At 34.1% G+C, this 24,087-nt stretch overlaps 3 protein-coding genes across 6 annotated transcripts in view; 1 reads left to right on the top strand and 2 right to left on the bottom strand.

Moving 5' to 3' along the window:
- The window catches only part of LOC112053771 (uncharacterized), a 221,968-nt gene that overhangs the window by 195,600 nt on the left and 2,281 nt on the right, over positions 1-24,087 (top strand). For all 3 annotated transcript variants that reach the window (XM_052891611.1, XM_052891610.1, XM_052891609.1), the window contains exons 9-10: positions 447-562; positions 2,685-2,799. In XM_052891611.1, the coding sequence (XP_052747571.1) occupies positions 447-562; positions 2,685-2,799 (231 nt within the window). The remainder of the gene's footprint in view (positions 1-446; positions 563-2,684; positions 2,800-24,087) is intronic.
- Positions 4,709-13,106, bottom strand: LOC112047290 (uncharacterized). Its single transcript, XM_024084363.2, has 5 exons — positions 12,912-13,106; positions 12,013-12,221; positions 10,955-11,150; positions 10,352-10,480; positions 4,709-9,636 (listed from the first exon to the last, which is right to left on the bottom strand). Exons 1-5 carry the CDS (start codon positions 12,949-12,951, stop codon positions 9,470-9,472), a joined length of 741 nt encoding a protein of 246 aa, XP_023940131.2. The 5' UTR covers positions 12,952-13,106; the 3' UTR covers positions 4,709-9,469.
- LOC112047292 (uncharacterized) lies at positions 16,359-23,711 on the bottom strand. 2 transcript variants are annotated; one of them, XM_024084366.2, is made up of 6 exons: positions 23,408-23,711; positions 21,194-21,332; positions 20,197-20,336; positions 19,367-19,522; positions 18,632-18,718; positions 16,359-18,179 (listed from the first exon to the last, which is right to left on the bottom strand). In XM_024084366.2, exons 2-6 carry the CDS (start codon positions 21,325-21,327, stop codon positions 18,028-18,030), a joined length of 669 nt encoding a protein of 222 aa, XP_023940134.1. In that variant the 5' UTR covers positions 21,328-21,332; positions 23,408-23,711; the 3' UTR covers positions 16,359-18,027. The 2 variants fall into 2 exon arrangements, with proteins under 2 accessions (XP_023940134.1, XP_023940133.1); XM_024084365.2 differs by having other exon boundaries at positions 23,525-23,708.

Here is a 24,087-nt window from a genome sequence, read left to right as displayed (position 1 = left end):
GCTACGCGAAGTATGATTCATAGAATCCGTATTGTAAAAACGGAACCTTGAAGTGGTAGACCATTATTGATGAATAACACCATTTCGAATTGTAAAACAGTATAGACTATCTATTTATAGTGTTATTTTAATTACGTCATAGCTAATTTATTGAATTCGTTTTATGCAAAAACGACTGCCTCGACTGGTGACAGAAGGGCTGGCTCATTTTTTGCGCAAAGGATCAGCCTGACTGTCCAGCGCAGAAATGCAGCCAGTATTCTTGCCACCATTCCACGTGGGCATGATTTGTATAGTTATTAGGATAAGTTAGCTTAAGTTCCTTATTGTATTCTTTTGAGAAAACTGTAGTTTAATAGTTCAGCTTTTATATATTAACAATGTACGTTTACAGCTTACCTAATAGTATAGTGTAAAAAAATACTAAATTATAAATATATTTTCAGATTGTGTAGTGAAATCTGCAAGAACTGCAAAGTACGCGGCAGTGTTTGATGCGAAGGGCGAGTGTCTTCTTGGTCTTGGAGATATGGATATTCATAATGAAATTACTGTTGAGCTCGTAAGTACAATTATGAATATTATTTAAACGGGTACATACCACGATAAAACGACGAGATTTTTAATGTCGATATTTCGACCCAGTTGCATGGATCGTGGTCACGACGGGACTGAAACAGCCAAAAACGCGAGGTTGTTGAAAACAGAAAAAGAACGTTGGATAGAAGCAGGCGTTACTTTGCGGAAGTTCATCATGATTATATAATGATTTATTTATTTTGCTATCATCCGCGAAAATTCGGCGAACCCATGCGACAACGTCACCCAGGTCCGACAAAATACTCTCTACGTACGTTTCACCCCGAAACCGGAGCATCCTCAGGTGATGTTGACTCTACAACGTGCAATTGCAAAGTGTCGTTTTCGACCTTTGCTTCGTCTTTTATAGACCAAAAAGTAGGTGGGGCAAGAGGTGGGCGTTGCCAAGATACTCATAATATAAGCGATTTATCTCGCATCGCATTCAAACATTTTTATTAGTGGTGACTTCGATAACTCTATTTGTTCATTTTAAGGTAATTCCTGACTTATTATGTTTTATTATTTCTAATTGTTCCAAAACGCATAGTCGTAGGCCTTTATTGCAAGTGTGTAAAATGTCATACATATGATTATCTGCCAGCTTATGGCCAGTATCTAGGAGATGCTTTGCAAAGTGCGACCTTTGACGGTCATTTCGAACAGCGGATATGTGTTCCTTGTAACGTGTATCAAAATTCCGACCGGTTTGACCAATATATGTTGCATTACATTCAGAACATTGCAATTTGTATACTCCCGATTTATGTTGCTTTTCTAGTTTATCTTTACCATTGCAAATATTTTTAAGAGAGTTATTTGTTCTGAAAGCCACATTTATATCATGCTTTCTAAGTGTTTTTGCAATACGTTCCGACACTGGACCAAAGTATGTTAGACTAGCTTTAAATTTTTTAGGTTTTTCTAATGGAATTCCATAAAGTTCTTTTCTAATCAACACCAATTGTTTCTTATTGATTATTCTATTCACAATATTCGGGTTGTATCCATTCGAAATGGCCATGCGATATATTATATTTAATTCCTTGTTATACTGATCCCTAGTTAGAGGAATGGACATCAGTCTATGAACATAACTATGGAAAGCTGCTAATTTATGTTGCCATGGATGACAAGATGAAGCTGGTATGGTTATATCTGTATAAGTTGGCTTACGATAAATCCCAAAGTGATGTCTATTATTAACTCTAGTGATTGTTACATCAAGGAAATTTAAAGAATTATTCTGTTCTATTTCTAATTTAAATTTAATTTTTGGGTGCAAATTGTTTAATTTATCTACAAAGACATCCAATTGTCTGTCCGTTCCAGTCCAGCATATAATTATATCGTCTACATATCATAGAAAAAGAACGAGAAAGAGGGTAGATCGATTCTGCCCCTAACTGCTGATGTCTACTTCACATCTCGCAACTTCAGTCCCGTCGTGACCACTGGGTCGAAATATCGACATTAAAAATATCTCGTTTTATCGTAATATGTACCCGTTTAAATAATATTCATAATGAATAACCACGAAATAAGTATATATAAAATCATTCGTAAGTGCAATGTTATGTCCATCCCATTGACCTCTTAAATTAAAAGGACGCACAATCATGTAAAAAATTTCACTTAAAAATTCACAATTCTAAAACTGTCAAAGCAAAATTGGCCAGCAATTTTGCTTTGACAGTTTTAGAATTATTAGTAAAGAAAATTATACCTAAAGACTTTAAATATAGTCTAATATTCAATCAAATCCCAAATTCAGAGCAAATTCAACCAATGCCAATGCGACTACTTGAATTGAGTGCCAAGAAGTCATGTTAAGCACTCATTGAGTGAGGACGTTTTTTGGTCGCTGATTGTGCATCCACTTTTTAATATGAGAAAATGGTTAATTTAAGAGGATGGTCCCTCCGTACTATGGGATTTAATTTGAAATTGACGTTTTGTCGAAATGGCAACTTTGATATTGATTGAATGTCTGGTATTTGATTAGAAATTTATTTTATTGTGTATTCCAGACAATCATTATAACATGTCATGATCCGTTTAACTGCTTTAAGTCGATTATAAATTATGAATCTTCTAATTTACAGGTAAAACGTCACATCAATGTGCTGAAACAGGCTCCGCTAGTAGTCATTGATGGCAATATACCATTAACGACAATGGACTATATTCTTGGATTATGTAAAGAAATTGGAAAGCCGGGTAAGTTTTTAATAGTGTACGATTATAGATTAAGAGTCTGCGATTACCAGATCTTTCTCTTTTTATAAAAGCTGAAAGTTCGTCAGCCCATGCTCTTACCGGTACGGTTATAAGTACGGTGAATAATTATGGTGTTTAGACAGTGGTGGTTTTGGGAGCTTTGGTAGCCATTCAGGGGTTCTGTACTTCCTTCACCTTCACGCGGACGAAGACGCGGGCGTTTGCTATTCCAATTATAAAACGAGATACATATTAAAAATTATGCTACAAAAGATATTAAAAATTATGCCCTAACTCCACAGCAGTCAGACACTAATTGCACTCATAGGATCAGGGTCCAGATCCTTAATTATCTAAGTATTTTTTCCCTACGAGATATGAGTGTATAGAGAAATTGTGTCCCCAGTCCCCAGATAGTTGGCTTTATGGCAATTCTTCGCTAGAGACCGTTCAATTTGATCTTTAATAGTACTTTTGGAAAGGTTACCATTAAACTAAGTAACTAGCAACTAGGGAAATGATTTATCATATAAACCCGAGTAAAATATAAAAACATTACGCTTTCAGCCTTTATAAAATGAGGAAGATCTGGCTATGACATGCGCTCGAACTAGGACTCTCTCAATTTTAACTTTCGGTGGCGAACTGCTGAGGCGTCAGTGGGTTTATTATGCTATTCACGAACGGTTGTGTTTTCCATATTATTATGCAAATACACTAAATAAATAGACATATATTCCGTTTCTACAGCTGTTAGTGACACGATATTAATATTTTGTAAGCCACTACGCTGGGCTTGGTTTGGTTAGATTGAAAACCACACTCCGATCACGTTCACCCCATGCCGTTACCGTACGCGACTAGCTTGCCGAAACTCACTGATGTAAGATGTTATACGAATGCGTAATAGTGATAAATTCTTAGATTACCTTATCAGCCGATAGACGTCCACTGCTGGACATAGGCCTCTTGCATGGACCTCCAAGCACAATGGTCTCGAGCCGCCAGCATCTAGCGGCTCCCTGCAACCCGCTTGATATCCTCGGTCCTAGTGGGGGGTCGACTAAAACTGCGCTTTCCGATGCGAGGTCGCCATTCCAATAAACGCCGCCGATTTTAAGAAGTTAAAAAAAAGTCTTTTTTTTGACTTCTTTGTAAAGGTGGAACTGCCTTAGAAAAAATTTTGTTTCATACTTACTTAAATTTATTTATGTAGGACCCTGGATAGTTTTCAGTTATCCTGAAAGTATACTTAAGTAGGTACATATGAGTCTGTTTAGTGCTTTTAGTTCATGTGTTTCAGTAGCGCAATCGGCTAGCGGCACTTTTGAAATGGAAGAAGACCACGATTTGTTTTTATTTTACAAGTTTATAGAGAAAAAACAAAAAGCCACACGTCCTATGCCAAAATGCAAAGCGAGTGAGGGGAATTATTAAATACTGACTACTATGAGGCCCCAGTGCCAGACTTAACACCCAACAGATCGTGGGTTCAAACCCTGCCTGTTGCAATATTGTCCTACCAGTTACAACTAAATAATGAGAATGGTACCTAATATTGGTGTAGCTTTTTAACTATGCCATTTAAATAAAACAATATTTAGATATAAAAATATACCTTTATCAATGAAAATTATAAACACATTACAGTGCGCTTACAATATTAAGTAAGTATTAAAAATATAAATCTGTGTCTAAAGCAACACATATTTTACATAAATTATGTGGTGGTAAATACATGGAATGGAGAAAAATTAAGTAAACAAGTCTTTAAATTACAATCGACATTAATTTAGAAACTAATATAAAAACTAAACTAAAATACATAAACCAAATAATATAATTTCAAAACTTTAAAAGGAAAAATAAGTGTCGAGAACTATTTCGTGGACTTAAACATTAAGATTAGTTTTGAAATAGGTGCATTTAATTTTTTTTTTTTTTAATTATCTGTATGAAAAAAACTCAACAGAAGTTATTTAAAATCAGTTACATAAAACTGATGATTTAAGATCTATTCACAAGAGCGTAACCAGGGGGAAGGTCAGCTAGAGATTCAAAATAATATAGCCTAAAAAATAATATAGCAAAGCAAAGTGAATTGACTCACGTTACAAATGTAAACCTTGTTGCTTGTGACTGTACCAACAATATGTATTTTCTCATTCTATAATATTACTGACCTGACCCCCCGCCCCGGGCTATGAGTTAGTAACGCCCACACTGTCCCATTTGAATAAAACACAACTTTACGTAAAGCTAAACGTAATTAATATGACAAAAAACTAACATTAGATAATAATAATAATAACTAACTTTCTTGTACGCTAAACTTAATAATTAAACTTAATATATTGAATAAAATATCTTACGAATAAAAAAAGAAAAAAGAAATCAAACCAATGTCACACAAATCTTTAAGCTAAGCTGTATTATTTTTTGGCTTAATCTAAACACTTTTGCTGAGATTGAAAGAAAAGAAATTATATAGGTCTATCTTGACAGTAAGATTTGTGTATAACACAATTGTGATGCCGAGGCACTAGTTAATACCTAAATAATGTAAAATAATATAATTAAGTTTTCGTTAAATGCTTCTTCAATAACCACAAGAACCATAAACCATAATATCAACTTTTAGTTGAATACATTACATTTTGGACGGACATATTATTTCAAAATGAGATTCAAAAATACATTTTCATGTTATTTGTACATTCGCCTTTTAGGACAATAAAAATACACCTTAAAGTTTCTTTATAAATCCAAGTTAATATCTAAAATCTATTAAATACGCAAAAAAGAATATTCATCTCCTTGATTTCATTGAACTTTAAAATAACATATATTTAAAGTTCCTCAAAGTAATATGAAGTGCAGATATTATAAAATAGTTTGATTGAAACGTTACAAAATATAAAATATATAAAGTATGCAAATGCAAGATGTAACAACCAAAAATGTTTATACCTGAAAAAAGTTAAAACAATATAAATAGTATTAATGTGATAAATATATGTTTAAAGAACTATTTGACATAAATACTCTAATGCATTCTCTGAATACAAGTACAGTTCGCATCACAAAACTTTGCTGTTCAGAAGTCCGTATTCATTTGGAATTGGAATTCAATTGGAATCTAAGCTTGCGAGTATATTGGTATATTATACATTGGTATACAAATAGTCTGGCATGTTCGTTGATGACACTACCATGATATGCGGGCGACGGGGGGAAATACTACGCGGGTATGAAATCGAGCGTGTGCGTGCGGGGAAGTGAGGTGCATCACGATTTCATTCATCGCTGCCCGCCCCTCGGCCCGCGCGGACCATCGGGAATGTCATGCACGAAGTTGCCAAGCTATAGTAATACCGAATGTAAAAAAAGAGGGGTGTTAACATGTGACTTGTAATTATCATAAGTACTTCACGGAGTAAAGAATTATCCAGAGTGAGTCTTTACAGCGTGGTGAAGCCGGAGAAACCCATTAAAAAAAAACAAACATCACGAGTCTCCTTGCCTGCATATAGAATCTGCATATAAAAACTGTTTTCATAATTTGTATTTCAAAATTTAATACTAACAACACTTACGTAAATTAATTTAATAATCAATAATTACCAATAAAAAAATAATCTTATTTCTTTAGTTTTTGTAAACAGTTTTTAAAATTAAATACACAAGACACCATTTATCTTCACTAATATTATAAAGAGGTATGTTAATTAGTTAAATAGTTTCGGAGATATTACAAAACTTCTAAAAGACGCAGAAATTCCGCTATATGACGCCCCGCGCTTTCAATTACGTAGTTCCCGTTCCTGTGTGAATATGGGAATCAAACATAGCCTATGACACTCGCAAGTAACGTAGCTCTCTATTGGTAAAATAATCTTTCAAATCGGTCCAGTAGATCCAAAGATTATAATTTTAGCATAGAAGTCTTTATTTTCCTTTGTCATCGCACCACCCTCATAGGGCTGGACCGATTTTGCTAAGGGTAGGGGTAAGGTAGGGAAGGTATAGGGTAGGGTACAGGTAGGGCAGGGGTTGTGAAGGGTAGGGTAGGGGTAAAGGTAGGGTAGGGGTAGGGTGGGGTAGGGCAGGGTAGGGGAGTGTATGCCTAGGTTAGAGGTAGGGTAGGGGTAGGGATAGGGAAGATTATGGGTAGGGTAGGGTAGGAGTAGGGTAGAGGTAGGAGATCGATACTGAAGGATATTTTCTATTTTTTGTCTGTCTGTTTGCCTTTTTTTGACCGGGCATCACGCTGAAACTACAGAATGAATTCAAATGATACTTAAGACGATTTGAGACCACAATACGTAGAAGGATAATAGGATACTTTTTGTCGCGAAAACAAAATCAGAAATGGGTGAAGTAGGGGTAAAAAGTTTGTACGGAAAGTCCTTAATTTTTCTAGGTACATTTGTAAATGTAAAATGATAAGTGGACTATTTATTAGGTATAAGCTCAGACCAATTATTGTATAGGACCTGCCTCGCTAGACGTTACTTTTCTGTCAAAGTATATGATCAACGATCTAATGCGATTTTAAAAACTGACTCTATAGTATCGATGTTAAATAGTTGTAATTGTGTTCGTAAGTTAAAGAGCTCCGTAAAAATACCTTTTGTGTAATTGAATTGTGTAAAAAACGTGCAAAAACTACTAGTTTAGTATAAGATATATACCAAATCTAAGCTCGTTTTCCTCAGAAAATGACAGACAATTTTACTCGTGACTGTGAGTGCGATACAGGTCCTTCTATAATTGGTCTGAGGGTATAAGTTATAAAACTTGCAAAATAGAATGTGAAATAGGGGTTGAAAGTTGACATCGATTTTTACGCGGACGAAGTCGCGGGCGTACGCTAGTCTTGAATAACATTGAAAGTTACTGATGCGACGCTTCGTGTCGTACTGACTCGAGAATGTATTCGTTTTTGAATTTTGTATTTGGAGCGGCTACGACAACGTTGTGTTCAGTGCGCTCTATCTTTTTAATCTGTAAAGTACTTATAATTATAATGCGATTTATAAAATTATAAATTGCATACTATACACTCATTTGCAATAACTTTAGAGCGGCAAAGTATTTCAAGCAAACTGTGTATCAAATTTATCATATCAAATGTGAGTGAAATTGAATAATACTGAAGCATTCATGCCAAATTCAAAATGTTGGTGATCATCTTTGCTTAATCAATTATTACCTTGTGCTGTTGCAACTAGAAGCTTCCAATTATACATAATTATTTTTACCTAGCACTTCAACAAAGTGCCACATGAAAATAATTTAAATATACCTAGAAAACTGAGTACACCTCCTTAAATTAACTTATCGCTAAATATCATGACTGCTAAACAACCATAGACTATTCGTCTATTATAACTATTCAATGTTTGTTGGAAATCTATGGCAGATTCTTATTCTACTTCATTTTTCGTATAGTCGAGTTCTAATAAAGTGCATCAAAACGTCAAACTGGGTTAATTGTGTTAAATTCTCAAAACTTATTGTATCTAGGAACATAGAAAGCTTTTCATATTGGATAGAAGGTGAAAGTCTGCATCCCTAATATACTTTTACTTCGTGAAGTTATATAAAATATATAAAATTAGAATGAATAGGCAAACAGTGTTGTAATTAAAAAGATCAAATGCATTTCTCAGTCAGTGCCTATAAAAAATGGTTTGTGCCAATGTTAAAGCACACTTTGTAAATTATTTTAGTGTTATTCAATCTATCAAAAATCTACAAAATTAAAACTAAAGCACGCCTAGTATGCGACGACATGCTAGGCGTTAGCATGAAAAAAGCAAAAAAAAAAGACATATTGTCCACCTCTTTCGTTCCATCGCGACAATAGCGAATGCAATATTTTTGGATTTCGCAGGTAGGTGGCATATTGGTCGACTATACATATCTTTCTCTTTCGTCTTGTATAGTTTTGTATAGGTTTACTTCTAAATTACCACTTGAGACTCAAGATCTATGCCTCTAATTGACAGGATTCTCCATCACAAATATTAATAAAAGAATGCTCCCGAAATACTGAACGATCCTATGGACTAAGAGCCTATGTTGGTCAAAAGTTGTATATTTTCTACAATTATCAGTTACTGTCACTTATGTTTAACATTGAAGCTTGCGTTTTGCCATATTAAAAATCAGTGTGCCGTGTGATTAACGAAAACTCTGTGAGTGACGCAAACTTGAACGCAATAGGAAATATGCATTTTTTTTTAATCGATTTTTGTCATAAAAAATAATTATAATAATAAGTATCCTGCGATAACTTTCTTCAATATCTTAAAACATGTGACATTTTTAAGCATATGTAAGAAACGTAAAATCCCCGGGAAATTAATTTATAATGAAACGTGCGCTTTTCGAAAAGTGTGTAATTTTTTAAGTTATCATATATGCCAACCAAAAGAAATGTGTCTTTGACATCAGTGACGTCATTACCTACGTTCGCATAGCGCCAATAAAATGGCGGCGTTTTAATAACTAAAGTTCATAATTAAAACAGAGTACCTAAATTAAAAAAGTAATATTGTTGCAAGTACGATAACATACATACGTACATTATGGAATACAAGGAAAAATGTCTGTTTTTAATTTAAATTAAATGCATATTCCCTATCAGCGCGCATTGAGCGCATTAGTTCCTGAAGTAGCCCAGTTGTTGTTGTTGATGCAGCTGGTCGCGCAGCTGGTGCAGCGCGTGCTCCGGCTGGCTGTGCTGCATCTGCGCGACGAGGTTCTTCGCCTCCAAGCGCATCTCGTACAACTTGCGCGCCTCCAGGAACAACAACACCGCTGCCAGACCTAGAAATTCATCACAATCAGTAAATAAGGTCATAGTCCATCGTAGGTGATTATCTATGCCACCGAGACTTGGTCGCTAACTGGGCCTACTAAGCCCAGATAAACGTACAACAGCCAATCACGGGGCCAAGTGCGGAAACGGCCCAGAAGAAAGAAGAAGCCCAGATAAGCAAAGGCTTGGTCACACAGCAGGCGATGGAACAAGCTATGATCGGTGTGATGGGATGCGTGATGGGATCAGAAATGAAAAGATCCGTAGTCCAACGAGTCGTGAAGCTAAAGTGGCAATGGGCGGGGCACATAGTTAGAAGAGCCGATGGACGTTGGAGTTCCAAGGTGCTGGAATGGCGACCCCGCACTAGAAAGCGCAGTGTTGGTAGACCCCCACCAGGTGGACTGACAACATCAAGTCTCAGGGATCCTATAGATGCAGGCAGCTCATGATTGTGATGTTTGAATGTCCCAACAAGAGGCCACTGCAGTGGACGTCCATCAGCTGATATAATGATGATGATGGATGATGATGTTAGTCAGACAGTCAGTCTGTCTTTAAAGGACTGAAATCAATTTTCATTTATTTATCTTGCCAAAGGTTGTCTGGAGGATATCTCTTTAGCTATAAGGCTGACTTTGCACTTTATAACTTCTACTAAGCTTCCTTTTTTGTAACTATTATTACTATTATACTATTTTTCTGTATGGTCATAAAACTTACCAAACAAAATGGAGGCAATAACTGCAAATGCATATGACCAAGATAAGACATTGAATGAAGGATAGAGCAGCCAATCGCGACGGTAGCAGTTCCCACCGAATATAGCCACAGCAAAGAACAGGAACACACCTAAAAAGAATAATAATATGATCATGTCCTAATAAATGAACTAGATAGTTTATAACATGAAGTTTACATAGTAAAAGTGGTTGCGAGAGGCAAAGGTGTCAGAAAAATCTCTATAACCTGCGTAATAACCTTTGCCTTACTAGAACTGCCACAAATTTTATATAAAAGCTATTCAAAGTTGCTCTAGCAGGATCCTACCAAATTGGGTTGAGTAGAAAGAACTACTTGAGCAGAGAAGGGGAAATCGCTATGTAGTGATAAGGCAACTTCTTGTATCCTACTCCTGTACTAAACTTTTTGTCTTATTATTTGTATTTATTTTTTCTTATGTTGTGGTGTACAAATAAAGTATAAAGAAATAATATATAAATAATATTCTATCTTAAATAATTAAATCAGACATTATAATTTTAACTTAAATATCATCAATTCTTTTGCTAAGTAAGATAGGTCTTTCTATGAGCTAACACTTACTTGACACTGATACCATTATAAAGGCAGCAGACACAAACATCCATTCATATCTCAGGACAGTGCGCAATGGTATTCGCACAATCACACAGGCTAGCAGCACTTGGGCAGTGAATGACAGCATCAATCCAAGGGTTACAAATGTCTGCACTGCCATCAGCCAACCTGGCAACAGCCACTCACGGATAACATACAATTCCTGAAAAATAATAAAGATTTTTTTCTCTTGTTAGTAAGTCTATCGGAAATCTGCTTAGAATGTCAAAAAATAAAGATGGATTTATATTTTTAATAATCAATAAAAATCTAAAATTGATAATTGTTGAGTCAATTGTTGTTCCTATATTTTGGCTGAGAGGCTTCAGCTGTGGCTAGTTACCACCCTTCCGACAAAGACGATTTAGCGTTACGGTAGAATGTCATGTAGAAACCAAAAGGAGTGTGGATTTCATCCTACTCCTAACAAGTTAGCCCGCTTCCATCTTATGCATCTTAAATTGCATCATCACTTACCATCAGTTGAGATTGTAGTCAAGGGCTTCTTCAGTAATCTTCGACCAAAACCTTTTTTTCTGATTTTGCTTGATTAATGAATCAAGGGTGGGATAGTTAAGTATAGCTAGAAAAATGCCTTGCTATGTTGAAGAAAAAAAGGACCTAACTGAATTTGTTCCATTATCTTAAAGGTTATTCCAGGTCCTTTATCTTATAGGTATTATCTCGAAGGTAGTAAGAAGCCCCCAATCTAGTATATATTTTTATATTTATGATCCAGCTGAAACTACCTCTGGAATGATTCTATTTTCTTTCTTTACTCATTATATTTATCAAGTTAACTTTCATAAATTTTCACCATCTCAATGCACACCCACCATCTGCTTATTTAATTCTCTATCTGTATACCAGTGGTGATCAGGATGGAATATTGACGACGGTAAGGAAATTCTTACCGCTTGATAGAAACTCTGGTTTCTCATACATCCACAGATTACAATAATGAATAATATATGTGTGGATTTTTAAAAGGTAACACTTCGCCGCTGCTGTATACTAATACTTACTTGACCAAAAATATAGTGGCATCCATCAAAATATTTGTCATACTGATATGAGGGAAATCTAAATCTTTCGAAACAGTACTGCCACAAACCCATATGTTTGAATGAAGAGAACATCTCTGGATAAGATTCTATCCAGTATGGGCCAGCAAAGGACAACAGCAAAAACAATCCTGCTATGTATGTTATACTCGCTCCAATCAGCGTAGCATCTATAACAATGCATATTATATTATTTTGAGAAGTGTTTTTGTACACTAAATAAGGGTAGTCTTAATTAAATTTACTAAAATTTCTTTTCATAATAGTTCATTGAGAGCTGTTACAGCCCAGTGGATATGACCTCTGCCTCCAATTTCAGAGGGTGTTTGTTTGAATCCGGTTGGTGAATGTGCCTCCAACTTTTGTGTGCATTTAAGAAATTAAATACCACTTGTCTCAAACGGTGAAGGAAAGTCTGCCAATCCGCATTGCAGCTTGGTGGAATATTGGCCTAACCCCTCTCATTCTGAGAGGAGACTTGAGCTCAAGTAAACCAAATATGGGATGATAATGATTATATTATTTGTAGGTACATAGGTTTAATACCTAAAGTATTGGAAATCATAGTTATGTGTAAATAAGCTTTAATGGTCATAAAAATCGATTTTATGCTCATTAATGTTAATTATATTGTTTATTACAATGAAGTATCGTTAATCACGAAATAAAACAGGAGATATTTTATTATAGGTTTAGTGATATAGATAATTATGGAAATGGTTTTAAAGCAAATATATAACATATAGATTACATGTATACTATTTTCTAATACAATAATTGTATACATTTTAATTCTAAGAAATAAACCATCAAGAACAACAACTAAAAAATACACTAGGGCGTGCCCATGGTTTACTTACTAGAAGCCCTCGGATACTCGTTATCACCGTCTGCAGTCATGTTTATATTTTGCTTTTGTCAGGAAGTTAGTGTTTTACTTATTTTATTCGTAATTTATATAAATTTTCAGTAGTTCTTTATTTTCATTTCCTTCCACAACGGTCGGCCGTCAGTTCCAAAACTTGTGTATCGACAAATTGACAGTGACAGTTAAGACTGACAGTGACAGACACATTGTCAAAAAATTTCATTTTTCTAACATAATATGATTATGGATTCTAGCTAATTGCCATCGACCGACCGACATTTGGTTGCAAAACTTCGACAATGAACGAACGGAACAAACGTGGAAGGTGGAAGGAGCCATTTAAGAAGCATAGATTTATAATAGAGAAGGTGCATATTATGCATCTCATCAGGCAATGCTTCTGAGCTCGCCCAAACCCCCTGGCGAAGAAAATATTTCTCTCTAGTTCTCTACCAAGGTTGTAGGAAAAGCTTGTAAGAGAGGATTCTTTCTTTATGAAAACCAACCAGTCCTATAGCATAGGACTTTTATAGCATAGACCCATCACCTTGCAAGTTGGCGGCCTAAGGTTGAAAATGTTATAGGCTCTGAAATCTGAATCACTAGATTTTATTTACTATTAATGACTGGCCCTGACAGCATATCTTGCACTCCTCAGACTTACTACCTACTGCTAACTTCTTACTCTTAAAATGGTCTTTTGTGGATTATTTCCACTTTCCACTTTGAATATTAGGTAGGTAGGTACCTATAAGCTGCTATGAGACTATAATTAACGATATTTTATACTCTTAGTTATGTTACGTGCTTACAAAATCAGCGCTAAAAGTGATCTGAATTTAGCTACTTCACACGGCACACACATATGCACAATTTTGTGTTTACTTACATTTTATATTTATCTTGATATATTTTTACACTTCCTGAACTCACAACTCGACATTGTAGAAAATAGGTATTATTTGTTTAAATAGCTTTAGTTGTTTAATAAGCGACTAAATGAAATGAAGACAATTACCCACCTTTGTTCGCCTTAGTTTCGAACCGCTAGTGACATATCTAATAGTATAAAATCATTGCTTATAATGTTTAAAAAAATGTAATAATTTGAAAACATGGATTGGAATGTGGACTGAAGCGTTTCATTTGAATTTAAACATAGTACAAAAAGCTTGACCTCGTACAGTATTCAAATGAAAAAAAAAACCGTTACAAAGCGTGATATTTTAAATGACCGTGAATAACAATATCAATATCGCCATGGATCAATAGATACATACTTATAACTTTATCAAATGCATTGTAATAAATGAAATGTATATTATTTTTTGCATACAGTATTGTGTGGTACGTATTCGTTTCGATATCATCAGCCTAATGGACCATCGCTGGGCAGAGGTCTATATCGTACAGAGAATGGGGATGATGAAAATTTATACATTTTATGCTTTCTTACATTTAATATGATGTTTTTTATCGAAGTATAAAAAAAAACAAAGATATTTGTAATTCTGTTTGAACGCCCATACAAATCTAACGATCTCTTCAAGCGATGACTTCATTCCTTCGTAGCATTTAGTAGAAGCGTTTTTGATTCATGGTAGTGCCGCAAATATGACTATTTAAATCCCTGTAGCTCCGAAAGTAATAATCGCAAATACTCATAATACTTCTACAAAATTGCTTTAATATTAGCATACACTTAAAAAAAATTCAACCGACTTCCAACTCAAAAAAATACTTTAACTAAAAAGCAAAAAATAACATCCTACCTATGTGCTACCTTCTGATCAGTTTGAAGGCGGTGCCAAGCCAGTGATGTTTTAATTAAATACGTTTAAACTACAAAATTTCTGTGGTTATTCCAGAAACAGCTTTAATTAAAACACGACACTGGCTTGGCACCGCCTTCAAACTGATCAGAAGGTAGCACATAGGTAGGATGTTATTTTTTGCTTTTTAGTTAAAGTATTTTTTTGAGTTGGAAGTCGGTTGAATTTTTTTTATTAAAATTTTTATTTTTTTATTTTTAGTGTTAGCATACCCACTGCGTGTGTACAGTCACAACCTATCTAAGTGGAAAGTTCTTATCAATACAAAATTATCAAGTCCATACACAAGGTAACTACTGTGAGCCGTCGAGGAGTTCTCTTCACTGTGCTTCGTCTTCGTCACCAGACCCTTAATACAGTCGCAATCCATCTAGATGAAAAGTTCTCATCAATACAAATTTATCAAGTCCAAACACAAGGTAGCTACTGTGAACCGTCGAGGAGTTCTCTTCACTGTCCCTCGTCTTCATCATCAGACCCTTAATACAGTCACAATCCATCTAGGTGGTAAGTTCTCATCAATACAAATTGATCAAGTCCAAACACAAGGTAGCTACTGTGAACCGTCGAGGAGTTCTCTTCACTGTCCCTCGTCTTCATCACCAGACCCTTAATACAGTCACAATCCTTCTAGGTGGAAAGTTCTCATCAATACAAATTTATCAAGTCCAAACACAAGGTAGCTACTGTGAACCGTCGAGGAGTTCTCTTCACTGTCCCTCGTCTTCATCATCAGACCCTTAATACAGTCACAATCCATCTAGGTGGTAAGTTCTCATCAATACAAATTGATCAAGTCCAAACACAAGGTAGCTACCGTGAACCGTCGAGGAGTTCTCTTCATTGACCCTCGTCTTCATCACCAGACCCTTAATACAGTCACAACCCATATAGGTGGAAAGTACTCATCAATACAAATTAATCAAGCCCAAACAAAAGGTGACTGCTGTAAATCCTTGACGAGTTCCATCGTCTGTGTTTCGGCTCCATCATCAGACAAACTCCAAACCTTAATAAAATTGTAGTGGTTTAAAATACCTTATGGAAACACTAACAAACGTACTAGCCGTCTCTACAAATTTTGAAAGTTCCCCTCAATTTCTCCAGGATGCCATCATCAGATCCTGACATGAAAAAAATGGGACCACCCTGGAAGTAAACCCTACAAAACAAAAAAAGAATTTTCAAAATCGGTCCATAATTGACGGAATTATCGCTGGACATACATAAAAAAAAAAAAAAAAAAAAAAAACATACATACAGCCGAACGTAGAACCTCCTCCTTTTTGGAAGTCGGTTAATAAAAATGCAATGCCAGGCAATTAAAAAAATCAGTTTGATAGAACTTAGACTTCACTATGCTGAAATAGTGCACTTGTCTAGCAAGTTCGTTGATAACACTCCCATGATATGCGGGCGACAGGGGAAAAGACTGCGCTAGTGTGAAATAGTGCGTGCGGGGTTGTGACGTGCATCAGTCGTAGGCGTTTTCATTTATACTACACGCCCCTCGGCCCGCGCGCTACATCGGGAGTGTTACGAAAGAAGTTTCCAAGCTATAATAGTGTCTTCATTCATGAAGATGACAGTATCGAAATAAAACAAAATAATTTTTAAATTTTTTTTATTTACGAAGTAGGTACTTCTTTACAGTATTTAAATATGTGCTGACATACCAACAAATGGTATTCAAATTACTGATATTGGACGGATTTTGCTTAATACTAACGCGATGTATTTGTAATAATTAGTTTGGTAATAAATCAATTAAATATTAACTTATAACTACCTATATTAATTTCTGCATTCGATTTAGAATTAGAACACAATCCATTACTTTTCATTAAAAAAAATATTTTTTTTTAAATTGGGTTGGTAAGTGTTACTATAAATGAAAATTAATTTAAACTTAAATAATAAGTTAAAACTCTTACAAATAAAATGTGCTCATTTAAAAATACACAATGATATAAAATAAAGTATTATAAAGATTCAAAGTATAAGTAGATAAAGTTTAAACTAACAAATATGTTGGACGGATTTTTTCTTAATAAGCGTAATTTACAGAACTTTACTAAAAATAAAAATAATCGACAATTTACTTGATTACCTTAAAATATAGCTTGAGATTCTATTAAAAATTGTAAGTGTAGAAAATCAGTAACAATGAAAATATTTAAGTCAAATTACAATAAAAATTGTTTATTTGGCAATATTTTAATACTAGTAATATAGCATTTTCAACAATAAAGTAATTTACAATAAGTTCAATAGAATATTATAATAGCTTCAATATGGTGGTAAAGTTAAGCAAGATGTTTAGTTAATTATATTAATTAACTACCAAAGTCGGTAATAATTTTGTTCCCTAGCTTATTATTTCTAAAAAGCTTATTTCGTCAATTATTAATAAATTTTCGGTGGAATTTAATATATTAAAAATAATATATGTAAGGCACATTTTAAGGCATAAACATTAAAACACACAGTCATTCAAATATATATAGATACAACTTCTAACGAAATAGCAATGCAAAATGTTAAAAATGTTTTTATCATTAATGGCATTTAGAAAACACAGAATCAACCGAATTATTTATAAAATAATAAATTATTAAATCGCACATTGTTGAGTTTTAAAACATTTATACCAAAAATAATAAAAATTGATAGAACTTCACTATGAAGACTTCATAGCGAATATTTCAAAAATTCATTCTAATGTATTTAACATTAAAATGTAATTAAAAACTACCACAGTTTTTTTTTTTAAATATCAAAATTGCCATTGATAGTCTCGATGCTATTTACGCAATAAAAATAATGCATAGTAATATTACTGGCATATTATACAATTTGTCACACTTTAACCATCCCCAAGTCATTAAGTCTCATAAACCTCAAACCAATTATTGTATAGGACCTGCCTCGCTAGACGTGCCTTTTTTGTCAAAACAAAAGATCAACGATCTAATGCGATTATTAAAATTGTCTGTAAAGTATCGATGATTCATAATTGTTATCGTGTTTGTCGGTTAAAGAGCTCCGTGAAAATGCCCTTTTTATTGTAGTTTAATGGTTTTAAAACGGGCAAAAACTTTTAGTTTAGTATAAGAATTAAGATATATACCAAATCTAAACTCGTTTTCCTTAGAAACTGACAGACAATTTCGTTCATGAATTTGAGTGCAGTACTGGTCCATCTATAATTGGTCTGAGCGTAAAACAGTTGTAAAAATTCGTGCATAGTCTCATTTTAATATTGCTAGTCGGTAGTTACGCTTTAGATTCGTGTTCCAGCTCAAACCGTGCCTGGGACTCTTTAAATCTCTTGCGCTTTTTCATCTGTATGTTCGCCTCGGTGAGGAATAACGCAGCGGTTACGAGACAGGCAACTGCTCCTACCACGCCAAGGCCGAACGACCACCCTGCAATTATTCAAACATATTAATATTGAAATTGAAAACAAAATAAAATCTTTTTAACAAAAAAAAAATTAACCGACTTTAAAGATGCATTATTCTAAAAAGCGAAAAATAACTTTGTCCTTTCTATTGATCGGTTTTAAGGCGGTGCTATGCCAAATAGTTAGTTTTATAGCACCGCCTAAAGAATAGTATTTAGTAGCATACTCGTAGTGTAGAGTAGTACACACATCCTATAAAATAACTACAAAATATATAAAAATTAAATACTACATTAAATAGTTATTTAGATAACTCATATGAATGATCTAATGAATATGAGTACATGAAATATATAATTTTAAATATTTTATGTTTCTTTTTACTATTACACTACACAATTTATAAAATAAATAATTATGTATATATATTTTTGATAGAATGCATGTAAACATTCAGACTTAGCTGATATTTACCTAAGTAATTGTTAGCATGATCAGGCATCCATCCATCTGTATTTCCCAATGAAGCAAAAACGATTACTGCTATTCCTCCACTTAATCCTGAAATAAATAAATAACAAAATTTGATAATTTATAAATGCATTTTATATAATTATTATTATATTTATATACAAAATTATTACATTATAATTTATTCAAGTTTTAGGATACAGTTTTTAAGCAGGGATGAACTTCCATGATGCTTATCATGATGATATTATTGGTTACAACTCATGTTGTCAGTGGTTCATAGGTGGACTGAAATTCAAAAGTTGCTAGGCTCAATCCACTTTTACTATAATCATCTCAGCCAATGGACGTCCACTGCCTGACATAGGAATTTTGTAGGAACTTCCAAACACCACGATCCTGAGCCACCTGCATCCAACAAATTCCTGGCTGCGACTCGCTTAATGTCGTCTGTTCACCTGTTGGGGGTCGACCAACACTGCGTTTTCTAGTGCGGAATCGCCATTCCAGCACCTTGGGACCCCAACGTACATCGTCTTTGGGACTATGTGCCCTGCCCATTGCCTCTTCAGCTTTACGACTCGTATATACTTTCACTATAGTAGTACATAATCACATGAATTTGTCAACAGCTAATTAAAGCCAATTCTCTATTTAATGTACTTGTAAAACTCTAACTTCAAGTTACTTATTCTAGGGACATTTGAATACATATTCCCAAATATAATGTCCCTTTACCTGCAGCTAACATTAGAAATCCAATGATCCGTATAATCGTTACATATCTGTTTTGGTCTGGTCCACAACACAGGAAAAATATAATCACCAAAATAGTTGAAATCAATACACCTATCAAGCATAGAGTGTAAAACAGCTGAGTTGCTATCATAAAACCTGAAAGAAATATAAGATGTTAATACTAAATGTGTATACCAATTAGCAATTTAACAACCACATTATGAAAGTAGGCAATATTCAATTAGTCCAAGACAGAAGTATTTACAATACAATACAATTCTTTATTTGCTGATACAGTTTACAAGGTCTTAACAAATAAATATAATCTGTTCTGTATCACGCCCGATTGGCATGCAAAATATTATATTAGTTACATTTACAGTAAATATTATGTCATTACAGAAATTACTTTTAATAATGAATAGAATAACAATATTAATTAATTTGAAAAAAAGAAAATACAAATAAAAAATAAATGAAATTTAAATTCGCCGTCCTCACAAAAACGTCAAGTGTTGACTTTGAGGATGGCTATTTATAAGTACCAAATTATGTAACACTTTCTGTATTTTTTACAATAAAATAAAAATAAAAAAAATCTGTCACAATGATTTAATTGTTAGCAAATATGACGTCGTAACAAGAGAACTAGAGGTCTTGAATTCTACTATCATGCAATGCCTGTTCGGCTATTAATGTATGTATATTGCAATTAAGGTGTATTTATTTCATGCTAATGAAACAAATGCATTCAAATCCTGGGCTTACTTATAATTTTCACAACATACTCTTAACTGAACCATTATTAATTTATAAAAAAAAATGCACACCTGGAAGGAGATATCCACGAATTTTATCATATCCAGTGGTAAAGGGATCATAAACCCAACGACAGCCAACAAAAAATCGCCTTTGATATTGATCCAAAGGGTCTGGCAATGATCTGAAGCAATGACTCCATAATCCCAATCTAGAATTAAAAGACATTTGCTTGTACAAGTTAGTTAATTAGATGTTATTATAATTGTTAACCGATATTCGGCTCAATGCTGAGCTCGAGTCTCCTATAAGAATGAGAGGGGTTAGGCCAATAGTCCACATTGCTGGCCCATTGCGGATTGGCAGACTGCACACACGCAGAGAATTAAGAAAATTCTCTGGTATGCACGTTTCCTCACTATCTTTTCCTTCACCATTAGAGACACGTGATAATTAATTTCCTAAAATGCACACAACTGAAAAGTTGGAGGTGCAGGACGGGATACGAACCCACACCATCCGAAATTGGAGGCAGAGGTCATATCCACTGGGCTATCACGGCTCTCTCATCAATATAATAATTAATGTTTGCATTAAATAGGCTCTGAAATTACTGAAACAATTGGAAAAATTCTTGCATTGTAATGAAGCGACACTATTTCCGAGTGCTATAGGTTATATTTTATCCCCGTATTCCTACGGGAACCAGAACCACGCAGGTAAAACGCGCGGCGTCTGTTTTGGGGCGAACGCGACTTAGTTCGCGCGAAATTCAGGTTTTCGCAAATGTCAATGGATACCATGGATTTTTCTACAATAAAAAGTATTCTCAATGTTGCTCAATAGTCTCTTCATCAGCCAGGGAAAGTCCCATTAAAATCAACTCAGCTATTCCAGAGACTAGCCCGGACAGACAAACAAATCTTTTTAAAAAGTTTGTTTGTGTTTCAGTATCTTGCAAATAGCTTTAAGCATTTTTAAAATCATAGACAGACATTTCAATTTTAAATAATGTTTTGATATCATAATATAAATGCATACAAATAAAAAAAAATATGCATGAGTCACCTGTCCAACTTAGCTCCTCGTATCCTATAATCGCTAACAAGCCAGCTAGGCGTGCCGAATGCCAATGCCACAGTCACAAGGGCAATCACAAAAACAATGATCCCACAATTACCTGCCATGCTTCTTTTCCTCATGATTACTGTAACAAGTGATTCATAGTCATTTTTTATTATAACGGTACAATGACCTTATACTTCAAGATCAGATTCTCACTATTATATTTTATTCAAATTTTTATTTGTATGTTAGTGTCCAAAATAAATGAAGTTGTTAAAGACTGTAAATCATTTTTGATTTTTTTTACCTAGTCTGGCCATTCAAAATGCATGATGAAGATGAAGCTGAAGATGATGATGATGAAGATGATGATGATGATGATGATGATGATGATGATGATGATGATGATGATGATGATGATGATGATGATGATGATGATGATGATGATGATGATGATGATGATGATGATGATGATGATGATGATGATGATGATGATGATGATGGTGATGGTGATAATGATGGTGATGGTGATAATGATGGTGATGGTGATAATGATGGTGATGGTGATGGTGATGGTGATGGCGATTGTGATTGTGATGGTGATTGTGATGGTGATGGTGATGGTGATGGCGATTGTAATTGTGATGGTGATGGTGATGGTGATGGTGATGGTAATGGTGGTGATGGTGATGGTGATGGTAGTGATGGTGATGGTGGTGATGGTGAACAAAATACTAAAAATTAATAAGTTCATAACAGTAACCAATATTCAGCTTCTTGGGAATTAGTACTTGGATACCCTTATTTTTTAGGCTCTTGACCAAACTACTACTACTTTAGTTTAAAAGTGTAATTTGACACAAGTAGGTACAGCAAGTTAAGTTGCAGTTAAAACTAAGAACATTAACATGATACATGCCTACCATTACTCACAGAACCTTGGTACAAACTATTAATGGTGTTAGAGTTAAAACTGAGGTTCATTTTACACAAAACAAGGTTGTGTGACTGTAACTACAAAAGTTTCGCAATCCTTACTGTATGAACAGTAGATGTATGTTTAGCACAATGCTAAAATTTTCACACACTTTGTTTATTGTGGGAAATATTCACAAAAAACATACATCCTTTAAATTTTATCTTTATCAGAGGAAATAACAGATACAGGAATCTTTGTCGTCTAATAAACACTATTTTTTTTTCTGATGTAAAGTACAAATTTGGTACTTCATAAGATAACAATCTAGCCTACTTATGTGACTAATTAGTAATTTAACTTTAACCTAAACTTATAACATGGGTATTTTTTTCTCTGATTTCTTTACTTGTCCTTTTTTCAAAATTATTAACAATGCCAATATAAAAATATAATACAAATGTTTATTAAAAATTTATAAAAAAAAATAAACACTCCCGTTGCGGGAGTGTTTATTTTCTTTTATAAAGTAGACTAGTTTTTTTTTGTATAAAGTAGAAGGCACTAGTCTCTTGTGCTGTCAAATGAGACGGGTTAGGCCAGTAGTCCACTACTCTGGCCCAATGCAGATTGGCAGACTTCACACACACAAAGAATTACCTGCATTAAACTGTATATTATTTTAGTGACACAACCCAAACCATTAGGGCTATGAACTTTTAATACATATATTTCTCTTACACATAAGGTAGATTAGCTTTAGAAATAAATGTCCTCACACTCCATGGATTCACATAGCAGGTGCCCAGTACTCCGTGTTGAATTTTTGATGTAAAATTACAATTTAATAAAATATTATGTATGTTTTAAATAATCATGTATGTATTTTGAATACATACATACATGGATGTAACTTATTATATTAATGTAGTTTAGTAAACTTAGCTTTGACCAATTGAATCAAGGGTTGGATACAGAAGGCAGTGATTCATGAGACAGTGCATATTGTGAGGAGGTTCCACACTCTGGAGTTCTGACCACAAATTACTTGACCACAGTGCAGATGTTTTGTATTATATTTTGTGATTCAATAACATTGTTAAACTTTTTAAAAAGGGCACTTAAATAAATGAGATAAAAACAACTTTATTATTATTTGTTTTTGATAGAAATTACAAAACACTCGAATCTTCATAGAAAGCCAATACTTAATTTATTAAATAAATATAAAACTTAACGCAACATCATGGATAAAAAGATTATGAAAAGGTGATAATAATATAAATACTTATTAAGCATACCTGAGTCGAGTTGTGAACTTATAGAAAATAGAAAATAAAGAACACGAAAAAAGCTTGATTCTAATATATCTTTACGAAAAACAGAGTGCCAAAGATCGGTTCACTTTTAAAACTTACTAAAAACTTCACTATAGCTCTGGTAAAAAGTCGGAAGCTTGATCTTCTCAAGCAGCACTTCGCCGCTCTTTTATTAATACAGAATCATACACACAAAAATAAATTCACAAAAGTTTTTACGAAAGTAAAACGGACAAACAGCATTGGAGGTTTGTGGGTGGAGTCAAAACACAGAGTAACAAAACAGTAGGAAAAATTTATAAATATAAAGCCCAACGCCCAATGACCAAAATTAAATACAGGTTTGTATCTCAGACTAATTACATATCGACTTGTATCACATCAAAAATGAATGAACGAAATTGTCTGGCTGTCTGTCATTTTTTGAGGGGGACGAGGAAAACGCACACATTGAAAATATTTAACATGAAATATATTTTGTGCCCTTACACTACACACTGTTATAATTTTAAAACGCAATACACAAACGTGTAGTTTTGACTGAACTTCTAGTTGTTGTCCATTTTTAGGGAGCTTTTTATACGACATCACGATACCAACAATGAGACATCGATCTCTAAAAGCAGTTTTCTAAAACGCGCTAGATCGTTGATTCTTGATTT

Source organism: Bicyclus anynana, chromosome 4, assembly GCF_947172395.1.
Source record: "Bicyclus anynana chromosome 4, ilBicAnyn1.1, whole genome shotgun sequence".
Lineage (NCBI taxonomy): Eukaryota > Metazoa > Arthropoda > Insecta > Lepidoptera > Nymphalidae > Bicyclus > Bicyclus anynana.
This window is presented reverse-complemented; position numbering and strand designations above follow the sequence as displayed.